This window comes from Aspergillus japonicus (genome assembly GCF_003184785.1).
Source record: "Aspergillus japonicus CBS 114.51 unplaced genomic scaffold BO86scaffold_24, whole genome shotgun sequence".
NCBI classification, from domain to species: Eukaryota; Fungi; Ascomycota; class Eurotiomycetes; order Eurotiales; family Aspergillaceae; genus Aspergillus; species Aspergillus japonicus.
Genome location: NW_020291661.1, coordinates 382832 through 402074, shown reverse-complemented (window position 1 = coordinate 402074; position 19243 = coordinate 382832). Strand labels below are relative to the sequence as shown.

Here is a 19243-nt window from a genome sequence, read left to right as displayed (position 1 = left end):
CAATTGTCGGAGAATTTAAGTAGATCGTGAATCGTACCTTGGATGATGGCTTTGCGGTAAAGGCTGCGAACCATGGGAAGATTAAGGAGGAATCCGTCCTCCCGTCGTGGGTGATTTAAGATAGACTTCTGCCTAAGGCGAGGAAGGGTCACATGTTCTTCGGTTTCTCTCCAATTCAACTGCCTCCTTCTTCCATAAGCTAATTAAGCTTCTGTCAATTTTTTTGGATCTCAGAGGTCTACTAGACGCGATATCAAATGTAGTCTTGTTGCCAGTATGCCATTTCCTGGACATCTAAGTTACTTCCTGCATCCCATCAAAGCACAATGGCATAAATTGCTCGAATTAACAGAACCAGGGAGCATTTACTGGCTGATCTCAAACTCCAGCTTCATCTCTCATCTGAGGACTGTTGATAAAATCACACCGATCAAACAACTTTTCCCACGCTAATGCTCGCTGTGCTGCAGTCATCACACCGTTCTCCTCCTCTCTACCTATCGCCACCTCCGACAAACCTAGAGGACCTCCGATGACCTGAATCGACAGCCTACTAGCGCTCTCGCCTGATTGTTGCTCATCGAGCATAGTAGGATATGCGGATGACCATTTCTGCACGCCAGAACCCTCTCCTCCCGGGCTACCATCATGTACAAACCCGATAATCGTCTTACTAACCGTCTCACTCAGCGCCAGTTGTTGCAACGAGTTATCTGCACCTCCTTCTAGGTGCAGGTTATTGAACACATATGGGATATCACTGAGATGTGCCACTCTCCACATAGGCACTCCCATCGCTTCAAAGACAGGTGCAAATCTTGTCGCATTGTGCTCGTACAACCAGATCCGCGATGCGTTCAAGCCTCCGGTCTGGGCATACTGCCATGAAAAGTCCAATACCGGGCAGGTGAACCAGATATCTCGACTCATCTGCGCGGCGCGGTAGTATTGCGGCGAGATCTCACCATCATAGTCTTGGCGGACCATGTGGTTGAAATCTTCCACTGGATACAATTGCAGGAGCTTTTCTTTCGTTGATTGAGAAAGGCCGTGTAGCCAAAGACCAAAGCTACCAAGGACGTCTTCGTCTGTGGTTGTCTGCGAAGATGCATACCAAGCGCCATCATTGGTCACCCACGATGCTACTATTGGGATATTCTTGACGAATTTACCGGTACGCATCAGTTGAGATGGTCGGCCGTTAAGATAGTCATGGTCGATAGTCGGGTAGAAGTATCCTTCACCAAATGGGGGACGGGCTCTTCGGGCCTCCTTGACAGTTACATTGGTCAGTAAGTCAGCTGGGACAGCCCGCAGGCATTCCAAGGTCTCAATGGAATGGCCGTCATCGTCTTTGGCGCATCCTACTCGCCTAGCTATGGCGACAGTGTTGTTCGCAACGAAGGCCGGGTCGCTGTTGAAATTGACGCCGGGTGCGCCGGACATCATCCTACGTTGAATTAGTCAGTGTGGGAACCTAGTGTTATCTATAAGAGGCTAACATTGCTTGCTGGAAAGGGACGTATTGGGAGCCGTTGAATGATGTCAGATGCAGGCCGATGTCGCTGGCTCCCACGCTCTGGCCGATAGCAGTCACTGAATGAACTGGTCAATCATCTCGCGTCTAGGTGAAGACTGTGGAAGTGATACCTCGATCTGGGTCACCCCCGAATACTTCAATGTGATCATGCACCCCTGGTCGACATATCAGTTCCCAAAAGTCGTTTGGGACACTTTGACGAAGGCATGAAACCTACACTGCAAAGCAGCTCGCTGATCGCGCAATCCCGCATTGGTCTGCTTGGTCTCTATCATTGCCTTGCTCGTGGCGAAGCCAAATACTAGGTGACTTAGCATCCGCAAGTTCGCAGAAAGTCGAGCGGCTCTTACTTCCTAAGCGATAGTTGATACCAACATAAATCAATGGTTTCCCTGCCGCAGCAGCCGCCCTGACCAAGCCGTCTGGCGTGTACAATATATCGGACGCTGATCCCAGCGCATGGCCCCCTATCCCGAAAGACAAGTTGTGAGAAACAATCTCCCTTGTCCTACTAACAGAGATGACCGGACAAACCTCCATGTAACCAGACCGCAACTGGTAGCTTCGCATTGCTGTGTACTCCAGGAGGTCGAGCAATTCGCAGGCTCAGACAATTCTCACTGATATTATTCACTTGGCTGGTGAAAGGTAGTATATCTCCCATGCCTTGAGGACACCAAGCACCAGACTTGCTAGCATCAATGATGGATCCCTTGGGCGGGCTTAGTGGGACTGGAGGTGCAAATCGTCGTTGACCGGTTGGCTCTTCTGCATAAAAAACATTCTGGAAGTGCTCAACTCCAGGAGTGCGACTGCCAATGTATTTGATGTCGCGAGTGAAATCTGTGACCGTTGGTGGAAAGATGGATGCACTAACAATGAGGATGTTCGCTCTCTCCAGAAGATGATGACGGATCTGAGAGTAATATGCTGTGATGAGACTTATCGCCACAGCAACAAGGCCAAAGAGAAGATTTATCTTGAGTGTGGTCATGGCTTGAGACATTAAGTATGGGTGTTAAAAAATTACTATCAGCAGGTGCTTACAGGCCATCGATCTGAAAGCAGCATTAGGATTGAGGGTCAGAAGTGTCAGTGATGACACAATGGGTGTTGGTTCAATTAGTGCTGACTGTTAACCGGCATTTCCGGTTAGCAAAGCTGTCCGTCTTTTGCATCCTAATGGCCGAAGCGATGAGTCTCATTCCATGAAGTTGACGCTCATATTTGGTTATTGATATCTTTGCAAAGCAGCTCCCATAGAATATGGTACTTGGTATCTCTGCCAAGTGCCGTTGGCTCCACAGCCGGCCCCGCCGAAGATGACGACGAATGTTTCTTCACGTCCGTTGTTGCAAGTTGCACCTGAGAGTTACTCAGTATCTCAATAGCCGAGGTTTTTTCCCGATATTCTGCGAGTCATGTATGAACTTCGGCCGATGCCATGTCAACGGCTCAATGCTGTCAAACCCCTGTTGAGGCGCCGGGCCCAATAGCTCACGCTAAGTTTAGCCAACCACCAGCTTGTGGGAATAGACTAGTATCAGGGGCTGCGGCTGCAGAATCTGTCGATCTCACGAAAGCTGTCATCGGATTTGTCTAGGATCTAAGCGAAGCGCGTGATAACTCAATCTGAAACAACGACAGCGACTATCCCACGGGGCCAAGTTCCGGTTACGGACTCGACATGCTATCCACTGAGAGCCTGTTGAAAGGGTGGCCAACGAAAGGAGGCATCAAGGGAAGGATGTCCGATCTATATAATTCAACATTTCTCGCCGACTGACCATGATCCCGCCCAAGTCCACATGAAGACAACATGTTGACATTCCTACTCTTCGCCCTCCCGGCTGCCGCGCAGTTGTCTGGCGCCGTCGGCCCGACGACTTCTTATGCCTCCAAGGCGGCCAACAAGGTCTGCAATATCGTCGACTACGGTGGCTTCCCCGATAATGGCACAGATATCGGCCCCGCTCTCTCAGCTGCTTGGGGTGACTGCGCCAAGGGCGGACTGGTTTATATCCCACCCGGCAACTTCTCCATGGCGACGTTTCCAGCGCTAAAGGATGGTGCCTCGTCGGCCGTGCAACTCGACGGGGTGGTTCATCGCACCGGGGCTGAGGGCAGCACGATGTTTTCCTTCCGCGGTTGCACGGACTTTGAATTTTTCTCAGGCAACTCCCGCGGTGCTATCCAGGGCTACGGCACCGAGTACTTGTCGCAGGGTGAGTACGGCCCACGTCTCATGCGCTTCCACGACATGAGCAACTTCTCCGTGCATGGACTCGCGCTGGTCGACTCGCCGGCATACTACCTCACCCTGGACACGGTCAGCAATGGCGAAATCTACAACATCATCATGCGCGGGCCTACTGTTCTTGGAGGTACCGATGCGATTGACGTGTGGGGAGACAACGTGTGGATCCACGACGTCGAGGCAACCAACGGCGATGAGTGCGTGACGGTCAAGAACCCTGCATCCAACCTCTTGATTGAGAGCATTTACTGCAATCTCAGCGGTGGAATGTCGATCGGCTCGCTCGGCACGGGGACTGACATTCATGACATCTACTATCGACACATTTACGCGAACGATGCGGACCCATGCTTCATCAAGTACAATGGGGGCAACGGCACGGTCAGAAACATCGTCTGGGACACGGTCACGGTCCGCGGCGGCGCTTATCCGCTGTCGATTGACTCCAGCTGGGGAGCGGCAAATGACGGAGATGGAGTGGAAATCACCAACCTCACCTTCAAGGCAAACTGAACTTCTTAGGTATTGCGGGACCAATTGCTAATTCTAGACAGAACTGGCACGGGTACAATTCGGACAATTCACGTCCGGCTATTCGACTCCAGTGCGGATCCGAGGTACCCTGCACGGATATCAATCTCGAGAGAGTGAACATGTTCAGCGAGGGTGACTACGTCTACTACGCTTGCGAGAATGCCTATGGAAAGGGGGCGTGCTTGGAAACGGCCTCGACCGCTGCCGCGACCGGTTATACCGCTCATCAGACAATGACATCTATCGGGTAAGCTCTTTCTCTGCAAGTTATTTCAACACGCTAACCCGTTGTCGCCAGAGTGTATACCACTGCCTGGATGGTCGACGATATTACCACGGCGATGCTGGCCAATACCTCCTACACCATCCCCCCTATGCCAACAAGCTTCTATCCGGGCCAGTCTCCATACTCCGCTCTTCTACACCTGAGCGGACCTGGTGGTCTGGGTGCAGCAAGCTCTTCGGTGTACGCATCCAGTACACCTGTGGCAGGATCGTCGGCACTTCCGTCCAGCACAGCCGTGGCTACCAGCCAGCAAAGCCCAAGCTCGGCTGCCCCTAGCCAGACTGCTAGCGTTCCCGGTCAAGAAGGACAGACTTCTTGCTCGTCGAATTACAAGGAGCCTGGGCATGGTTCAAACCCCCATGACCACAAGGCGTTCCATCTGCATAAGGGGGGCCACCAACATAAGGGTTGAGCCCTCGCGTGTGAGTGCACGCGGGCAGTGAAAAGCTTACCACTTGATGTATAATATCTGGCTTGGAGTGTGTTCTCTCTTACTTGTTGGACATAATCTCAATACTAGTGTCTAATTATATAACGCGACATTTGCTCAGAGTGGACGCTCAACTTGCAAAGCAATGGGTAGTATATATATAGCTGGAGTGCAACGTTATTGCAAAATGTTTGAGTCACAACTCAACGAGAGGTAGGCAAAAGTACTAATCTCGAAGCTACTGTTGAGAGTGTGTATTACTCAATACTCCTAATGCTTCCATACATTCGTAGTCCAGATGTCTAATCTACACCAAAAATACTGCCTGCTACAAAGTTTGGGAATCCCCTTTGATTCTAAGCCTCATCAGTGCATCAAGACCATACACAAGTACAGTACTATGTATGTCAGAGGCCCTACCAGGACTGACATGCCCAGAATTATCCGTCTCACTCACTCCAAGTATTCGAACAACGAAGCAGACGCAAACAATGCACAAGCCATCGATGAGGTCATTTCCTCAACTCCTTACATAAGCAAAAGTAGTCAGGCGGTGAAGGATCAGCTATTCTGCCCGAGCAATCTCCCCGAATCAACAGCTTCAACGGCGCAACACAACACCGCGATAACAGCTTTCGACACGGCCTACCATCGCTGGGTTACTCTGCCCGAACGCCCGGATACGACTTCCTCTGTTTATATTTCTTAGAACCTCTCCTTTTGTTACAGTCGACCATGGCAGCCCCAGCATCGAGCGGACTCAAGTTCCTGAGCAATGCGCTAGCGACCCCGGAACAACTCTCCAACTCGTCCTCCTCCATCGACGGGGTCGCCCCCGACCTCGAGGCCTCAATCCGCTTCGCCGGGGCCCTTCTCACGCAGGCAGCAGGAGTGTACCTCCGGCTACCGCAGGACATCATCGCGCAGGCCATTGTCACATTCACGCGGTTCTGGATCGGAGCCGACGGAGGGAGTCTTCGGATATACAACGTGCAGGTAATGGCTTTCTCTCGGGTCCAGCTTAACAGCTTGGATTCACCGCAGCCGGGCCCTACAAAACACCACAACTAGCGTTGACGCAAAACTAACAACTCAAATCATCTACGCAGGATATCTCCGCCGCGGCCCTGTACCTCACAGCCAAACTGAGCTTCCAGCCGACCTCGCCGCGCTCCATCCTCAACGTCTACGGCTTCCTCCTGTCCAAAGAAGCGTCGCCGCTGTGGTGCACGAACCCGAGCCCCGTGACCAAGGAACCGCCGAATCCGGAGACCTACGTGCTCACGGAGGGCCAGTACCAGGCGCGGCGGCTGGGGCTGATGCGCACGGAGGCGCGCATCCTGCGGACGCTGGGGTTCAACACGCACGTCGCGCTGCCGCACACGGTGTCGCTGACGTACCTGCAGACGCTGGGGGTGGCGGCGCCGGCGGTGGCGCGGCGGGTGTTCGAGCACCTGAACGCGGCGCTCCTGTCGCCGCAGCTGCTGTACGTGACGCACCAGCCGAATGCGCTGGCGGTGGCGGCGATCTACCTGGCGGCGCGGGAGGAAGGGGTTAAGCTGGTGAACAGCGAGTGGTGGGAGGTGTTCGATGTGGATCGCGAGGAGCTGGGGTTCCTGGTGGTGGCGATGCGCAGTATGGAGGGTTTCGCGAGGGCGGAGTTGGAGAAGTGGAAGGGGCGGGCGGTGCCGATGACGGTCGAGGAGGTGGAGGCGGAGATTGAGCGGAGGCGCGTGGAGGGGGAGTGAATCGAGGTGGTGGTCTGCGCGGATTGAAGCTATTCCTTCCACATCATGAGAAAGAGCACAGCTTGCTAGCTGGCTTGAGACTCGAGCCCACTGCTGGAGACCGGCGGAGAGCGGTCGAGCGTCCAAGGTCCAGGCCTGGGATCGGGTCCGGCTTGCAAAGAACAAGAGTCCCCCGAGGGTCCTCACCTGCCCGGCTGCCAGCCGGAGAAGCCCTGTTATCGGCTGGAAAGCGATGGGACCTATTCGTGTCGCCGTAGCGGCGCTACGAATCCGGGAGGTGGCGCCCTCGGATCGGGGATGCACCAGCTGGAGAGGCAAGCTAGACCTAGGCCAGAATGGTGTGAGTAGTAGATGATCAGAGAAAGTGAAATGAGGTATTCTTATGCGCCCATATGATGAAATCTTGCACTCAAGTAGGGACTCACGTGCATAGTGTACCGTGATAAGTTCAGCCACATGATAAGTAGCGATAAGCCCCGCGTGCCGCAGGGCCGAGTCACCAGCGGGATCAACGTCCGTCACCCCTCATCTCCCCCTACTTCCCTTTCACCGCCAACCTGGCATACTCATACTTCTCGATTACTATCTCTCTACCACAACTCCAACCACAACTCACTGGACTATACTACTCTGAATCAACGCTTACCCACTGCAGCCTCACAACCACACAAAACGAAGCCCACACCCACACCCACACCCACACCCAAACTGAAACCCCACAGCCCAACACCAACGCAACCCAACAACCCCCTTCCAAAGTTCATCACCAACCTCACACCTCCACCCTCCACCAACCCCCCTGCCCCCAAAATGAACATCCTCCACTCCACCCTAAGCACCTGGCGCGACCGTCTGGCCCCTATTTCCCGCACCTCGACCTTCCGCACGACCGGCCAGATCACCCCCGAAGAGTTCGTGCTGGCCGGCGACTACCTGGTCTACAAGTTCCCGTCGTGGGCGTGGGCGGACGCCTCCTCGCCGGCGAAGCGCGTCTCGTACCTACCAGCCGGCAAACAGTTCCTGGTGACGCGGGGCGTGCCGTGCCACCGACGGTTGAACGATGATTTCGCGGGGGATGCCGGGCGGGAGGAGGAGATTGTTCGGGATATGCTTTTCGGGGATGGGGATGATGCAGATGCCGCCGGTGATGGTGATGAGGAGGAGGGGTGGTTGCGGACTGGTGGGGGCTCCAACTCAACACCAGCCCAGGGAGCTAGTGCTGCCGGGGGAAGGATAGGGGATATCCGCACCGTCGACGAGGCGGGGAACGTGGCTGACCGTGCCGATCAAGAGGAAGCCGAAGAAGAGGAAGAAGAGATCCCCGACATGGAGGATGAGGATGACGACGAGGAGGCGATTATCCGCGAGCCCGTGGGGAAGAGTTCGGGGCTTTCGACGTAGGATCTTTCCCTTCCTTCCCCTTCCCCCCCCCCCCACCAAAAAAAAGAAAGACAGTCCCACTGACATCCCTCCCCCCCAGACCAACAAGAACCTACAATCTCTACATCACCTACAGCAACTTCTACCGCACCCCGCGCCTCTACCTCTCGGGCTACCTCTCGCCCTCAGAACCGCTCCCGCCCCCGCTCATGATGGAGGACATCGTCGGCGACTACAAGGACAAGACCGTCACGCTCGAAGATTTCCCCTGGTTTGATGGCAACGTCAAGATGGCCACCGTGCACCCCTGCCGCCACGCCTCGGTCATGAAGACCCTCCTGGACCGCGCGGACGCCGCGCTGAAGATCCGGCGCGAGAAGGTGCGAGCTGCCGCCGCCGCCGCCGCCCAGCAAAAACAGCCGCAAGATACCCAGGCGGAAGGGCTGGTCGATCCCGTGCGCGGGCTTTCCCTGCACGATGCTACCCTCAAATCGGAGAGACACGGCGGCGATGAGTGGGAGGTGCTGCAGCATGACCACGATGAAGAAGCAGAGGAAGAAGAGCAGTTTGCCATCCGGGTGGATCAGTATCTGGTGGTGTTTTTGAAGTTCATTGCCAGTGTGACGCCGGGGATTGAGCATGATTTTACGATGGGGGTTTGAAAGTTTGGGTGCGTCGTTTTTTTTGTCTTGTTTTGCGTGTGTGTTGTTGTTGTTGTTGAGTTCGGGTAGGTGTAGTAGGCACTGGGCATAGGGAGTTGGGTTCCGGCTTGGGCGTTTGCGTTTCTGTTTACATTTCATGGTTCCTTTACTTCACTTATCTACTAAATAACGACCATTTGCCAACGACCATTTGCCAACGACCATTGGCCTTTTTCTCTTTAGTTTCTCTGTTGCTGAATGTTCTGGTCGCTAATATGCCTGCTTACTGCTTGTCATCTGGATTCTCTCCAAGGGGGTCGTTTGGGGTCGTTTGGCCTGGGCGAGATGGGACAACCGTTCGTCTGCTCCCTCAAGCGATATGAATCCCGGCCCTCCACCAATTCATCTTCCCTTCATTTTTCTCCATCTTCCCTTCCTCGCAAACTGCAAAACTCTACTAGCAAGCGAACGAGCCATGAAGAATCCGACCCACGATGTAAGCTGAAATTTGAAATGAAACCTACCAATCTGGAATCCCATAGTGATAATAATGATAATTGCATTCCTAAAGACCGAATAGACTATCATTCCCATAAATAGAAAACCACAGAATTGACTGAATAACTGAGAGGTCGTCGTGATTAGAAAAGTTACTAATATCAGAAAACAAAAAACGTGTCGCCCATTCAGTTCCGACAAAAAAAATACACATCATGTTAGGAGTCGACGGATGCGCACACCAGTAAATGCTCCGGTTTGGCTCCGTTGAGAAGCAACACATGATCAGCCAGAAATTTGTATAGAGAAGGGAAAGTATGAAAGCAAAGAAGAAAAAAAAATGATCGCTGATTGTCGAGAGAGAAAAGAAGACGTGCTCGAAGCGCTGCATGTAGTTTGCCACTACTAATCATACCTGACCCCAAAAATCTAGGCAGGACATTGACAAGTGTAGGCGGGGAGTGGTGGGGATACAGGCGCAGGGGCAGGCTTGTTCTCGTTCTCAGGCACCTCGGGGGCTGTCTTGGGCTCCGTGGCGGGGCTGGATTCGGGGCTGCTGGGCGCGGCGGCGGGAGCGTCGGGGCCGGGCTGGGGCTGGGTCTCGGGGGCGGACTCGGGGGCAGATTCAGGCTTGGCTTCGGGAGCGGGAGCAGACGCGGGGGTAGAGGTAGGCTTTTCGGTCTCAGGGCCAGGTGCTGGGCCGGATTCAGCAGGAGACTCGAGGCTAGACTCAGGGCTAGACTCAGGCGCGGACTCAGGCGCGGACTCAGGCGCGGACTCAGGAGCAGGGCTGGGAGCAGTCTCAGGAGCAGCCTCAGGAGCAGTCTCAGGAGCAGTCTCAGGAGCAGTCTCAGGAGCAGTCTCAGGAGCAGTCTCAGGAGCAGTCTCAGGAGCAGTCTCAGGAGCAGGACTGGGAGCAGCTCCCTCCTCAGACTCAGGAGAAGGGCACTCCTCAGCAGGTTCCTCGGCACCAGGGCCCTCAGCCTCGGGAGCAGGGGCAGGGCTAGCAGGCTTCTCAACAGGAGAAACATCAACTGGGGCAGCGGGGGCCGGGGCCGGGACAGGAGCAGGGACAGGAACAGGGACAGGAGCGACGGGCTCAGAAGGACCCGCAGGCTTTTCCTGGGGAGGAGCAGGGGCGGTGGTCGGGGTTTGAGGGGCCGGAGGGGCAGGGACGGGTGCAGTTCCGGGTCCTTCATGGGTAGGAGGAGCCACAGCAGAAGGGTTGGGATTGGGTGCCTCCGAGGTCTGAGGAGCAGGAGCAGGAGGGGCCGGCTCATTGTGCGGTGGTGAAGGAGGTGGTGATGCCGGCTCTGTGGTCTCCGGTTGCTGAGGCTTGGGCTCGGGCTTAGGCTCGGGCTTGGGTTCAGGCTTGGGCTCAGGCTTGGGCTCAGGCTTAGGTGCTTCCGTGCTCTCATGGCTCACGTGGTAGAAGTTGCCCATGTTGACACTGGGTCCATCAGGAATCCCGATGTTCCAAGATTGGCCTGCATCGGTACTGTCCGATTGATGCGAGCCACCGCTCTTGCCACCGTCGTTCTTGTCGCTGCCTTCGTGGTAGTGGGAGGAGGCGGCGTTGCCTCCGGTGTAGCTGGGACCGTCCGGAATCCCAATATCCCAAGCCTGGCCTGCAGCGGTGCTGCTGTCCGTTCCATGCGATCCGTTGTCCTTACCGCTGCCTTCGTGGTAGCGAGAGGAGGCGGCGCTCGCCGTGTTGTAGTAGGGTCCATCGGGAATGGAGATATCGCTGCCGCTACCCGCGAAGCTCTCTGAGTCGAATTGCCTTTCGGCCAGGGTTGTGCTCTGCGATATGTTAGAATTTTCCGGACATTTAGCTCATCAGAGTGACTTACCTTGGAGGCAACAGGTGCCGACAGAGCGGAAGGAGTGACGAGGGCCAGACACAAGAGTGCCGAAAGGCTCTTGGAGTTGTACATTGTAGTGAAGATCCGTGAAAAGAGTTGAGAAAGAATGTGATTGCAAATTGAAAGAAAGTCAGCAATGTGTCAGTCAGTGAGTGTATGGTAGAGAAAGAATGGATGCTGTGATGAAGACAGCCGATGATGAGTCTGAGGAAAGATCAAGTCAACCAGAATATATCAGGTCTTTATACCCTGAAGCTGGGCCTTGTAAGGGAGTTACCCTGGGATAGCCCTTTCTAGGAGGAGGTTGTACCTTGTACCCATTGCCAGGCAACCCATGGGCCTAAGCAAGGCCCACGAGACAGTGGCGTCAATTGATCCAAGATCTCGATCCAAATAGCTCTCATCTTATCAGCAGCAGCCACACACCGTCCGGATCGTCCTAGAACAATTTCAGTCGCAGTCCTGTCTTCACCAAAGGGGCTAAGGAGATAAGGTGGGGATGTAGCTTGCTCCGGCCGGGGTCGATGCAAGGAGCCGCAGACTCATCACTGCTGCTCGGCCAACAAATTAACCAAACAACAAAAAGTACTCCGTAGTGAGGCACCGATAGAAAATAATGAATTTAGTAGTTACACATGGTTGCCGATGCATATGCAAAAAGAAAAGGTTCAGCATCATTCAAGAGTCATCAGTCATGGTATCCAATTAAGAAGCCAAATTCACCCATATGACACCACAGAGGGCGAATGGCTCCAAGCATATACTGGGACAAATTCATGCACCAGCAAAATAGCCTCATACTTTTCCGCAGTCCGAATTTCCAAAAGCCGTGCCAAAATTGGTGGTCTTCTTGAACCGCAATTCAGGTTCGTCGGTTTCACCCTGGCTGCGAGGCTCAGCCTCATCTTCCTCATCTTCCCTCTCCTCCCGAGAACCCCTGCGGTGGTGGCCAAGGACCTGCTTGACCTGGTCCAGAAGCCTCTGATCAAGCTCCTTCAGAAAGCTACTGTCGTGTTCCTCCTCGTTCAACAAGGAGAGCGGCCCCTTCAAAGCTGGGTCTTCCGGCAAGTCTGCAAAGTACGAATCGGACTGTTCTGCAGGTTGCCGAAGCACTGCCGGAGCAAGGGGGCTGGCCTCATCTTGGACCTCCTGAGGAGACGGTTGCTCCGTGTCAATATCACGATCGATCTTGGCCATGGGAGTATGGCCGGCGTTCCTGGTCAGGTTGAATTCCGGGGGACCCAGCTCGGATAATCGCAGTTTTAAACTGTTGCGGTGCTCATTCGGGGGGCGGGTCGAGGAGGTCGGGGAGGTTTCGAGTGACGACGGTGATGGTGGTGTGATCACGCGGGCAACCACTTCAGGGGGCAGGGCAGATGACTTGAGGGTAATCCCATCTAGCTTGCTGTCCAGCTTCTCAATCGGTACAGGGACACTGGCGCCCGTAGAGGGGTCTACTGCATGCGATTTGGGAGAAAGAGCTGCGTCCAAAGATGGCGCAGAGACATATTTGGCTCCTTGCTCCGGGATCGACGATAAAGTGTGGATGTCCGTCGTCTCCGCGTCAGGAAATACCCTGGTGGGCCGGCTCCCAGGGCTAGATCCCTCCCACACCTGCGCACTTGCGTGAAATTGGTCGGCAAAACTTACTGAGTGGGAGCGACCGTACGGGGCATTGTTAGCGGAGAAAGAACTCAACGCAAAAGCGCCGGGCGGCAGCACGGTCGCCGATGCAGTGGATCCTCGCCCTTTTAGCAGGGCTTCTAGTTCAGATATCCTCGACTTCAACAACGCCCGCTCTTTTTCCCACAGTTGTCGTTCCTCATTGAACAACTTCTTTTCATTTTCGAAACTGATTCGTTGACGGTCTAGTAGTAATCGCGCTTGGTCGAGATAACTGGCACTCAGGCTCGAGTAGGTGACGCCGGCGGCACCATGGGTATTCAAGACGGGGTGCGCATTTGGCACCGATTGCGTGCGACGGACGGGGGTCGGAGTAGGAGAGAAGCGTACTTCCTTGTAGACACTCCCATGACCATTGGGGGACTTGATTGCAGTTGCTGACTTCATTGTGTTGATTGCGGGTAACTCAAAAAGATCGGGTTTTCTGAGACACTCCGAATGGAGGAAGGGGAGTACTTTGCTAGGTTCGTCGAGGGATGATCGCGCCCTCATAAAGGGATGGGTGGAGGGGAGAGATGAGGGGCAAAGTAGGGCGCACTAGAAACGAGGCAACAATTGGAATGAAGCGGACAATAAGGCCGTCAGTCAATCAGTAAATCAGTGCCTTAACTAGCTCGTATGGTAGAAAAGAAAAAAGTCCGTTGGCTGCTCGAGGCGACAACCAAACAACTTGTGATAATGCACGGATGCAGCGACACCGCTTCGCGATGACAAGAGCCAGGGAACCACGACAACGGATCACTTTAGCAAAGTGGCGAATAAGAACAACCCGGTGAGTGGGGGAGAGGGGGGGGAGGGTGGGGGGTCAAAGCTAGTTGTCTGCAGCGGTCAATGGGCGTAGGATTGAACCCCTGATTGATAATGTTTGGACGGTGCCTGAAACACAACTCGAAGCTGCGAGGCAAACTGTAGAGTAGGTGGGCGAGGAGGGAGAGGAGGTGTTTCGTGTGGACGAAAACGGCGGTGGTAGATAGAGGCGACCACACGAGGACGGCCAAGTGGACGTTGCGCTTGACTGGAGTTATGCGATGGGGAAAAGTGGGGATGGATGGGTGATCACAGCCTAAAAGTTTGGTGGTTGAATGAGCGACATTGTCAGACTGAAAATCGACCAAATGAAGACGACGAAGAGAAGAGAGAGAGAAAGAAAGGGAGAGCACAAGAGAGAGGGGGTGAGGGGGAAAGCGTAGAAAAATAAGAAAAGATCAGAGCCTGATGAGGAGGATGCGACCAAGAAGATCTTCTTCCTCCTCCTCCTCCTCCTCCTCCTCCTCCTCCACCACCACCATCACTAAGCACTAAATGCGGGGGAAGAAACAACAAGAGTCAGGTTAAGCAACAGCAGTCGGAATCGGTGGTTAGGTTACTCTGCTTGTGGTACAACTGAAGTACAACAACACGTACCAGATTTGAACAGAGAGTAAACTGACCAGGCAGGACCAGGCAGTGGAATAGTTAGGTAGCTTCCCAACAGCAGTTGTCGACATCCACCAAAAACAGGAGCAACAAGAACAAGCAGAAGAGCCGGAAACAATCACTTATTAAGGTAAGAAGGCGATTCTTGAGATGACATACATTGACAGTCCAGACAATAGAAGAAAACAACAACAGAAGACACAAGGAGTCGATCACGAGGGGTCAATGACGTTATAATCTGCTTTGTTCCTTTTCCCCCTCCAGGATTCACCGCAGTCATTCTCGACTGGGAAAGAGAGAAAAATGATAAATAATAATCAAGAAAACCAAAATAAGCTTGCCCATTCCTGACTCAAGGCCAAATGATTTCATGGTTCCATGATCTATTCATGTGGATTATCCTTCATCATCTGGCATGTCCACCCGATAACGTAGTATTCGATGCTATGTATGTAACCGATTGCATGAGTATGTGATCGCAGTGAGTGAGTTATAGATCGAACCCGCGCGGGGCGGTAAAAAAAACAAAGTGGAATTTCTCGCGGAATGGATAGTCGCGTTTATTTGCACCTCGACTGGTGCGCAGAATGATGATGATCATGAATCTCAAATGCAAAAAGCAAAGTCTATACAATATACATATACAAATATGCGCAGAGATCGCACCCCGGAAATGCCCACAGAACTCCTTGAATGAATGACCATCCTTATGCTGACCCAAACTCCCTCCCAGTGGGCGCAACCAGCCAAAACCATCGCAACAGAACTCCCGCCGTTGGCGACCGCGCGGAAACTCATAATACTGTTTTATATTATGAGTGGAGAATCGCCAAAACTCAGGGAGTTTACCCTTGGGTTAAGGTAGAGTAAATCCCTCGGTTTCAGTCGGTGCTCAACGTCATCCTGCAGATGATAGTCCCCACAAGTAACCTGGAGTATAGAACACGGCCAGTCGGATACACATCAAGCGGGAAAAGGAAAAAAAAAAAAAAGAACTCTAAGCTCATGTTCACCAAGAATGAGAAAAGAAAATGTACATGGTATGACAAAAGGTTGATATGAGGAATACGTCTGTTTTCCCCCTTCGAAGACACGAGGACTAACAGGCCACTGAGGACGACAAGGCCAGCATCCATCGATCCCTCTAAAAAACGAGCTTCTGAGGCGACGCCCGCGTCCGATCCTGAAGCAGCTTCTTTGCATCGTCCATAACATATCGGTGCATGGATGGCAAGGGGAAGAAATGGAGATCCTTGCCCAGGGCGCCGAACATCGTGGCTAGAGACCAGATGCCTCGCGCCGACGACTGCAGGCCCCCCACCGAGGCGGACGGGTAATAGAACCGCGGATCCAGATAGAACAGGGTGCTCTCCCAGTGCGGCAGCTTGTCGCGCAGCATGCGCGCCGCTCGCTCATACTCCTTCAGCGTGCGCTTGGGCACCCCGGTCTGGGAATGGACGAAGAAGAAGATCTCGAAGCCGACGCTGCGGATGCGGTCCCGCGCCGTGGCACTAAGGGTGTCCAGGAAGGCGGCCATGCGGTCGAGGTTGAAGGAGTTGAGGAAGAAGAGCGTGTTGTGCGAGTACACATAGTCCTCGACCTCGTCGTGGATCTGCCGGTTCACAGACAAAAGATTTCGGACTCGACCGTTCTCGCCCACCCAGCTGGGACACATGGAGAGGGCTCGGTACCGTCCGCGCGCGGTGAACACATTGCCGCGATCGTTGATCACGATCATCGGCCGGTCCATGTAGTCATTCGGGACGTCCAGCGCATATTCATAGATCATGAGACGAAGCTCGAGGGGCAGTTTGAGAAGATGGGACGACATGCTTGCCGACTTCTTCGGAGACGCAGTAGTCACCGGCGGTCGGTCGATATGCTGCGGTACCCCCATTGAGTAGAATCAGAGTGATGAAGATATGACGATAATCAGATAGTAGTAGTTAGATATAGTCGCGGGGTTTAGTAAGTCAATCCTTTTGTGAAGAATGAACTAGTTTGAATTAGTAGATCAGACCGGCTCATGGTACTGCCTCAGCCGTCCAATTGCTTTATATATCTGGGACTGTATATCCGATCTATGTTAGTAGCATCGGCTATAAAGACCCGACTCGAGACAATCCACGTCAGGCAAGGCGTCGTCAAGGCCAGCAGACAGATACCGGATCACCACTGGATAAATTGAGGAATCGATCAGATCATGCCAAGTGCCGTCCGATAACGCAAATGGATGTATAAGGAGGCAATCCCGGGTCAGCAGTAGAAAACGAGAGCTAGAAACGGGGCCAAAAAAAGCAAAGACGGATGAATATCAGACCACCCCCCTCTTTCTTGGGCTTTGGGGCTTTGGGCTTTGTTGCTTTTCTAAGACATCACCTCACATCGGCATCATTCGAATAAATTGCAGAAAGACGGCAAAAGGGGGGTAAAGTAGAGCAAAGAAAAAAAATTATGACGAGACTCGGACCGGACCACCACCGATCGATTTTTTTTTTTTCTTTTCTTTCTTCTTTTCTTTACTTAGAAATTTTCTTTTTTCTTCGGCCCAGAAGTTTGTTCGAAAAGTTTATCGACAGGGCGAGGCTCTCGGGATTACCCGTGCCAGCCGATGAGAAAAGATTGAGACAAAGACTATGAAGGAGTGAATGGAAATTGTGCCAGTTACTGCTTGGAGTAGTCTCAACGGCGTGGCCCCTCAGACGAGCATACTCAGTACAGAACTCATACATAGAGTACTACGAGTCCTACTAATCCGTCAGAACACCCGCAGTCTCTCAGCCATGCTCGACCCGCCGGTGATGCAATATCTACATAGTAATATGTTCTTCCCCCCGCGTTTGGGGCTCGGGGACCGTTCATCCAACTTGCCGGTCCTGAATTTGCCACCGATGCCGTCACGGATGAGGAACACACCGGCGCTCTAAACGCCCATGCACCTGCCTTGAAAAAGACAGTGTTTCGAAGATAATCAATTACCAGTTCCAGGACACGATCAAATTAATCAAAGCTTTATTACAGTGCCATGCCGTGCCCCTTTTCCACGGTAGGCCAAATGCATACATAGGGTGAAGTAGTTAGTTATCAGGTGCGCTGGTAGATGCCGAGTAACCACGCGGCCCGCAAAACGGCCAATCCCCAGGCCATCCCGACACTGTCGCGCACCACATTCAATTTACTGCCCATGACCTCCCGCCAGCCCACCGGCACTTCAGCCACTGGAATGCCAGCAAACTCTGCCAGCATGAGCATTTCCACATCGAAGATCCATCCTTCGGAATGCATGTACGGGATGATATACGGCAACGATGCCCGAGTAAACAGTTTGAAACCGCACTGGGTATCCTTGATAGTGGCGGTCTTGGATGGAGTCAACAGCCAGAGGATTAAATGAAATGAGTGCATAAGGAAGTTGCGCAATTTGGACCGCTATCATCACCGATTAGCAGGAGCTCTCCGCGCGAGTCTCGTAAATGGAGTCGTGCATGGGCGACACGATGAAGCTTACCTTGACCACCGCCTCACTTCCAACCATATGGGCGCGAGATCCCACGGCCACACCACGGCCTAAGGAGTCCTCGACCCCTTGACAGGCAGCGACAAGCTTGCCCAGATCCTCAAACTTACTGGCTCCATCGGCATCGGCAAACACCACATACTGCCCGCGGACATGTCTCATACCATGAGTCACCGCACCGCCCTTTCCTCGGTTCTCAGTGAGGGTCACCACCCGAATCGTCCCCGGAGGGATGTGGACACCCTCCTTCGTCCCCGGGGTCCAAGGGCCCGAATAGCCCTTCGGGTGCAGCGAGAGCTGATGGTCCCGGGCAAACGTGAATGCCGTCTCTTCCGTCTTATCCTTGGACCCGTCCGAGACGATGATGATCTCCCAACCCTTGTTGTCGTGCACGGGATGAGATGTCGCACTGCCATTGGCATGTCCGTTCGCTGACTTGCGCTGACGGAGGGCCTTCTGCGCTGCATCGGCATCCACGCCATTTGGAATGGCGCCGGTCACCGTCCCATACATCCGTTCCAGGTAATTTACAGCCTCTTCCAGCATACCCCCGAGACGATCTTCTTCGTTGTATGCGGGCACGACGAGAGAAAGGAACAGCTCAGGTTCCTCCACGGAAGGATTTTCGAGGGTCCGACCGGGACGCCTCTTGGCGTCCAACGCATCTTGCCAACAAGGTAAGGCTTGAGGTTCCGTGATCGCTCCATCTTTAGTGAGCGTACGATATTGTTTCTCTTCGGGGTAAGGCTTCCGTGGTACAGGTGCGACTGCATAGAGGGTAACGTAGACCTATTTCATTAAGAAAAGCAGTCAGCCATGGCCCGAGATGACTGGCGACAAAGAGCGGAGTGCACCAAGGGATTGGTTTTAGACCAGGTGTAAACATACCAGCACAAGGAAACCAGTCAAGGTTGCGGCGAAGGTGACAAGTAATACGGAGACTGGAACATTGACCAGAAGCTCAACGCATTGAACGCAGATGTCGGACCACGCCTCTTGAGCCATGGTGCAATCCAACAGCAAGTCGAACGGGGGGAAGTCGAAGAAGCGATGGATTGGAACCGTTCGCGGAAGCCTGAAGGCGCGAGCTCAAATGCTCAAAGGGATAAGAACAGGGACAATCCGATCCTGGCCAGCCATGCGACACGGAAAATGTCTGGAAAAAGTGGATTGGTGAAGGGTGATGAGGATAGGAAACAACAATTAAGAGGGAGAGGAAAGCGATCCCAAAGTGAGGGAGATAGCCATCCTACTATTATTGATAATTGAGGGGGAAGGAAGTGGAGGCAACGTGGTTGATCCGAGCAGGCAGGCAGGCAACGCGGGTTTAATTACGGAGTACGGATAAGTTACTCTAAGGCAAGTAAGTATGGTACGGAGTCCACTAGTTAAGTTAACTCCGCTCCTCCCGCCGAGCCGAGACGGACGGCCAACGCGCCTTACTCTAC

At 53.5% G+C, this 19243-nt stretch overlaps 8 protein-coding genes across 8 annotated transcripts; 3 read left to right on the top strand and 5 right to left on the bottom strand.

Annotated features, from left to right (window-relative positions):
- Window positions 1-378: 378 nt before the first annotated feature.
- Window positions 379-2534, bottom strand: BO86DRAFT_313074 (alpha/beta-hydrolase; the record flags this gene model as incomplete). The annotated part of the gene is made up of 6 exons (XM_025667986.1): window positions 379-1450; window positions 1503-1596; window positions 1651-1695; window positions 1758-1841; window positions 1891-2007; window positions 2075-2534. 6 exons carry the CDS (start codon window positions 2532-2534, stop codon window positions 379-381), a joined length of 1872 nt encoding a protein of 623 aa, XP_025527746.1.
- A 717-nt stretch (window positions 2535-3251) lies between these two features.
- BO86DRAFT_94771 (pectin lyase-like protein) lies at window positions 3252-5170 on the top strand. Its single transcript, XM_025677823.1, has 3 exons — window positions 3252-4301; window positions 4352-4578; window positions 4630-5170. The coding sequence occupies exons 1-3, from the start codon at window positions 3360-3362 to the stop codon at window positions 5027-5029; spliced, it is 1569 nt and encodes a 522-aa protein (XP_025527745.1). The 5' UTR covers window positions 3252-3359; the 3' UTR covers window positions 5030-5170.
- A 483-nt stretch (window positions 5171-5653) lies between these two features.
- Window positions 5654-7171, top strand: BO86DRAFT_389340 (putative cyclin). Its single transcript, XM_025672105.1, has 2 exons — window positions 5654-6043; window positions 6157-7171. Exons 1-2 carry the CDS (start codon window positions 5783-5785, stop codon window positions 6793-6795), a joined length of 900 nt encoding a protein of 299 aa, XP_025527744.1. The 5' UTR covers window positions 5654-5782; the 3' UTR covers window positions 6796-7171.
- A 135-nt stretch (window positions 7172-7306) lies between these two features.
- On the top strand, window positions 7307-9320 carry BO86DRAFT_362497 (ATG3/ATG10 family protein). The gene is made up of 2 exons (XM_025669918.1): window positions 7307-8192; window positions 8276-9320. Exons 1-2 carry the CDS (start codon window positions 7606-7608, stop codon window positions 8835-8837), a joined length of 1149 nt encoding a protein of 382 aa, XP_025527743.1. The 5' UTR covers window positions 7307-7605; the 3' UTR covers window positions 8838-9320.
- Window positions 9321-9743: 423 nt separating this feature from the next.
- BO86DRAFT_379376 (putative cell wall protein) lies at window positions 9744-11251 on the bottom strand (the record flags this gene model as incomplete). Its single annotated transcript, XM_025670675.1, has 2 exons — window positions 9744-11117; window positions 11168-11251. The coding sequence occupies 2 exons, from the start codon at window positions 11249-11251 to the stop codon at window positions 9744-9746; spliced, it is 1458 nt and encodes a 485-aa protein (XP_025527742.1).
- Window positions 11252-11974: 723 nt separating this feature from the next.
- Window positions 11975-13249, bottom strand: BO86DRAFT_313267 (uncharacterized protein; the record flags this gene model as incomplete). The annotated part of the gene is made up of 2 exons (XM_025667998.1): window positions 11975-12824; window positions 12879-13249. The coding sequence occupies 2 exons, from the start codon at window positions 13247-13249 to the stop codon at window positions 11975-11977; spliced, it is 1221 nt and encodes a 406-aa protein (XP_025527741.1).
- A 2173-nt stretch (window positions 13250-15422) lies between these two features.
- Window positions 15423-16175, bottom strand: BO86DRAFT_313132 (uncharacterized protein; the record flags this gene model as incomplete). The annotated part of the gene is made up of 1 exon (XM_025667991.1): window positions 15423-16175. One exon carries the CDS (start codon window positions 16173-16175, stop codon window positions 15423-15425), a length of 753 nt encoding a protein of 250 aa, XP_025527740.1.
- A 1077-nt stretch (window positions 16176-17252) lies between these two features.
- On the bottom strand, window positions 17253-19120 carry BO86DRAFT_389337 (dolichyl-phosphate beta-glucosyltransferase). The gene is made up of 3 exons (XM_025672104.1): window positions 18684-19120; window positions 17787-18584; window positions 17253-17707 (listed from the first exon to the last, which is right to left on the bottom strand). Exons 1-3 carry the CDS (start codon window positions 18798-18800, stop codon window positions 17363-17365), a joined length of 1260 nt encoding a protein of 419 aa, XP_025527739.1. The 5' UTR covers window positions 18801-19120; the 3' UTR covers window positions 17253-17362.
- Between the last annotated feature and the right edge of the window lie 123 nt (window positions 19121-19243).

Bases quoted from the DNA above. Each gene is read 5' to 3' on its own strand.
- BO86DRAFT_94771 (XM_025677823.1), top strand. From the start codon at position 3,360: ATGTTGACATTCCTACTCTTCGCCCTCCCGGCTGCCGCGCAGTTGTCT. The intron at 4,302-4,351 runs GCAAACTGAACT...AATTCTAGACAG, and splicing joins TCACCAACCTCACCTTCAAG to AACTGGCACGGGTACAATTC. The intron at 4,579-4,629 runs GTAAGCTCTTTC...CGTTGTCGCCAG, and splicing joins CAGACAATGACATCTATCGG to AGTGTATACCACTGCCTGGA.
- BO86DRAFT_389340 (XM_025672105.1), top strand. From the start codon at position 5,783: ATGGCAGCCCCAGCATCGAGCGGACTCAAGTTCCTGAGCAATGCGCTA. The intron at 6,044-6,156 runs GTAATGGCTTTC...TCATCTACGCAG, and splicing joins TTCGGATATACAACGTGCAG to GATATCTCCGCCGCGGCCCT.
- BO86DRAFT_362497 (XM_025669918.1), top strand. From the start codon at position 7,606: ATGAACATCCTCCACTCCACCCTAAGCACCTGGCGCGACCGTCTGGCC. The intron at 8,193-8,275 runs GTAGGATCTTTC...CCTCCCCCCCAG, and splicing joins AAGAGTTCGGGGCTTTCGAC to ACCAACAAGAACCTACAATC.
- BO86DRAFT_389337 (XM_025672104.1), bottom strand. From the start codon at position 18,800: ATGGCTCAAGAGGCGTGGTCCGACATCTGCGTTCAATGCGTTGAGCTT. The intron at 18,585-18,683 runs GTATGTTTACAC...TTAATGAAATAG, and splicing joins TGACTGGTTTCCTTGTGCTG to GTCTACGTTACCCTCTATGC. The intron at 17,708-17,786 runs GTAAGCTTCATC...CGGTGATGATAG, and splicing joins GAAGTGAGGCGGTGGTCAAG to CGGTCCAAATTGCGCAACTT.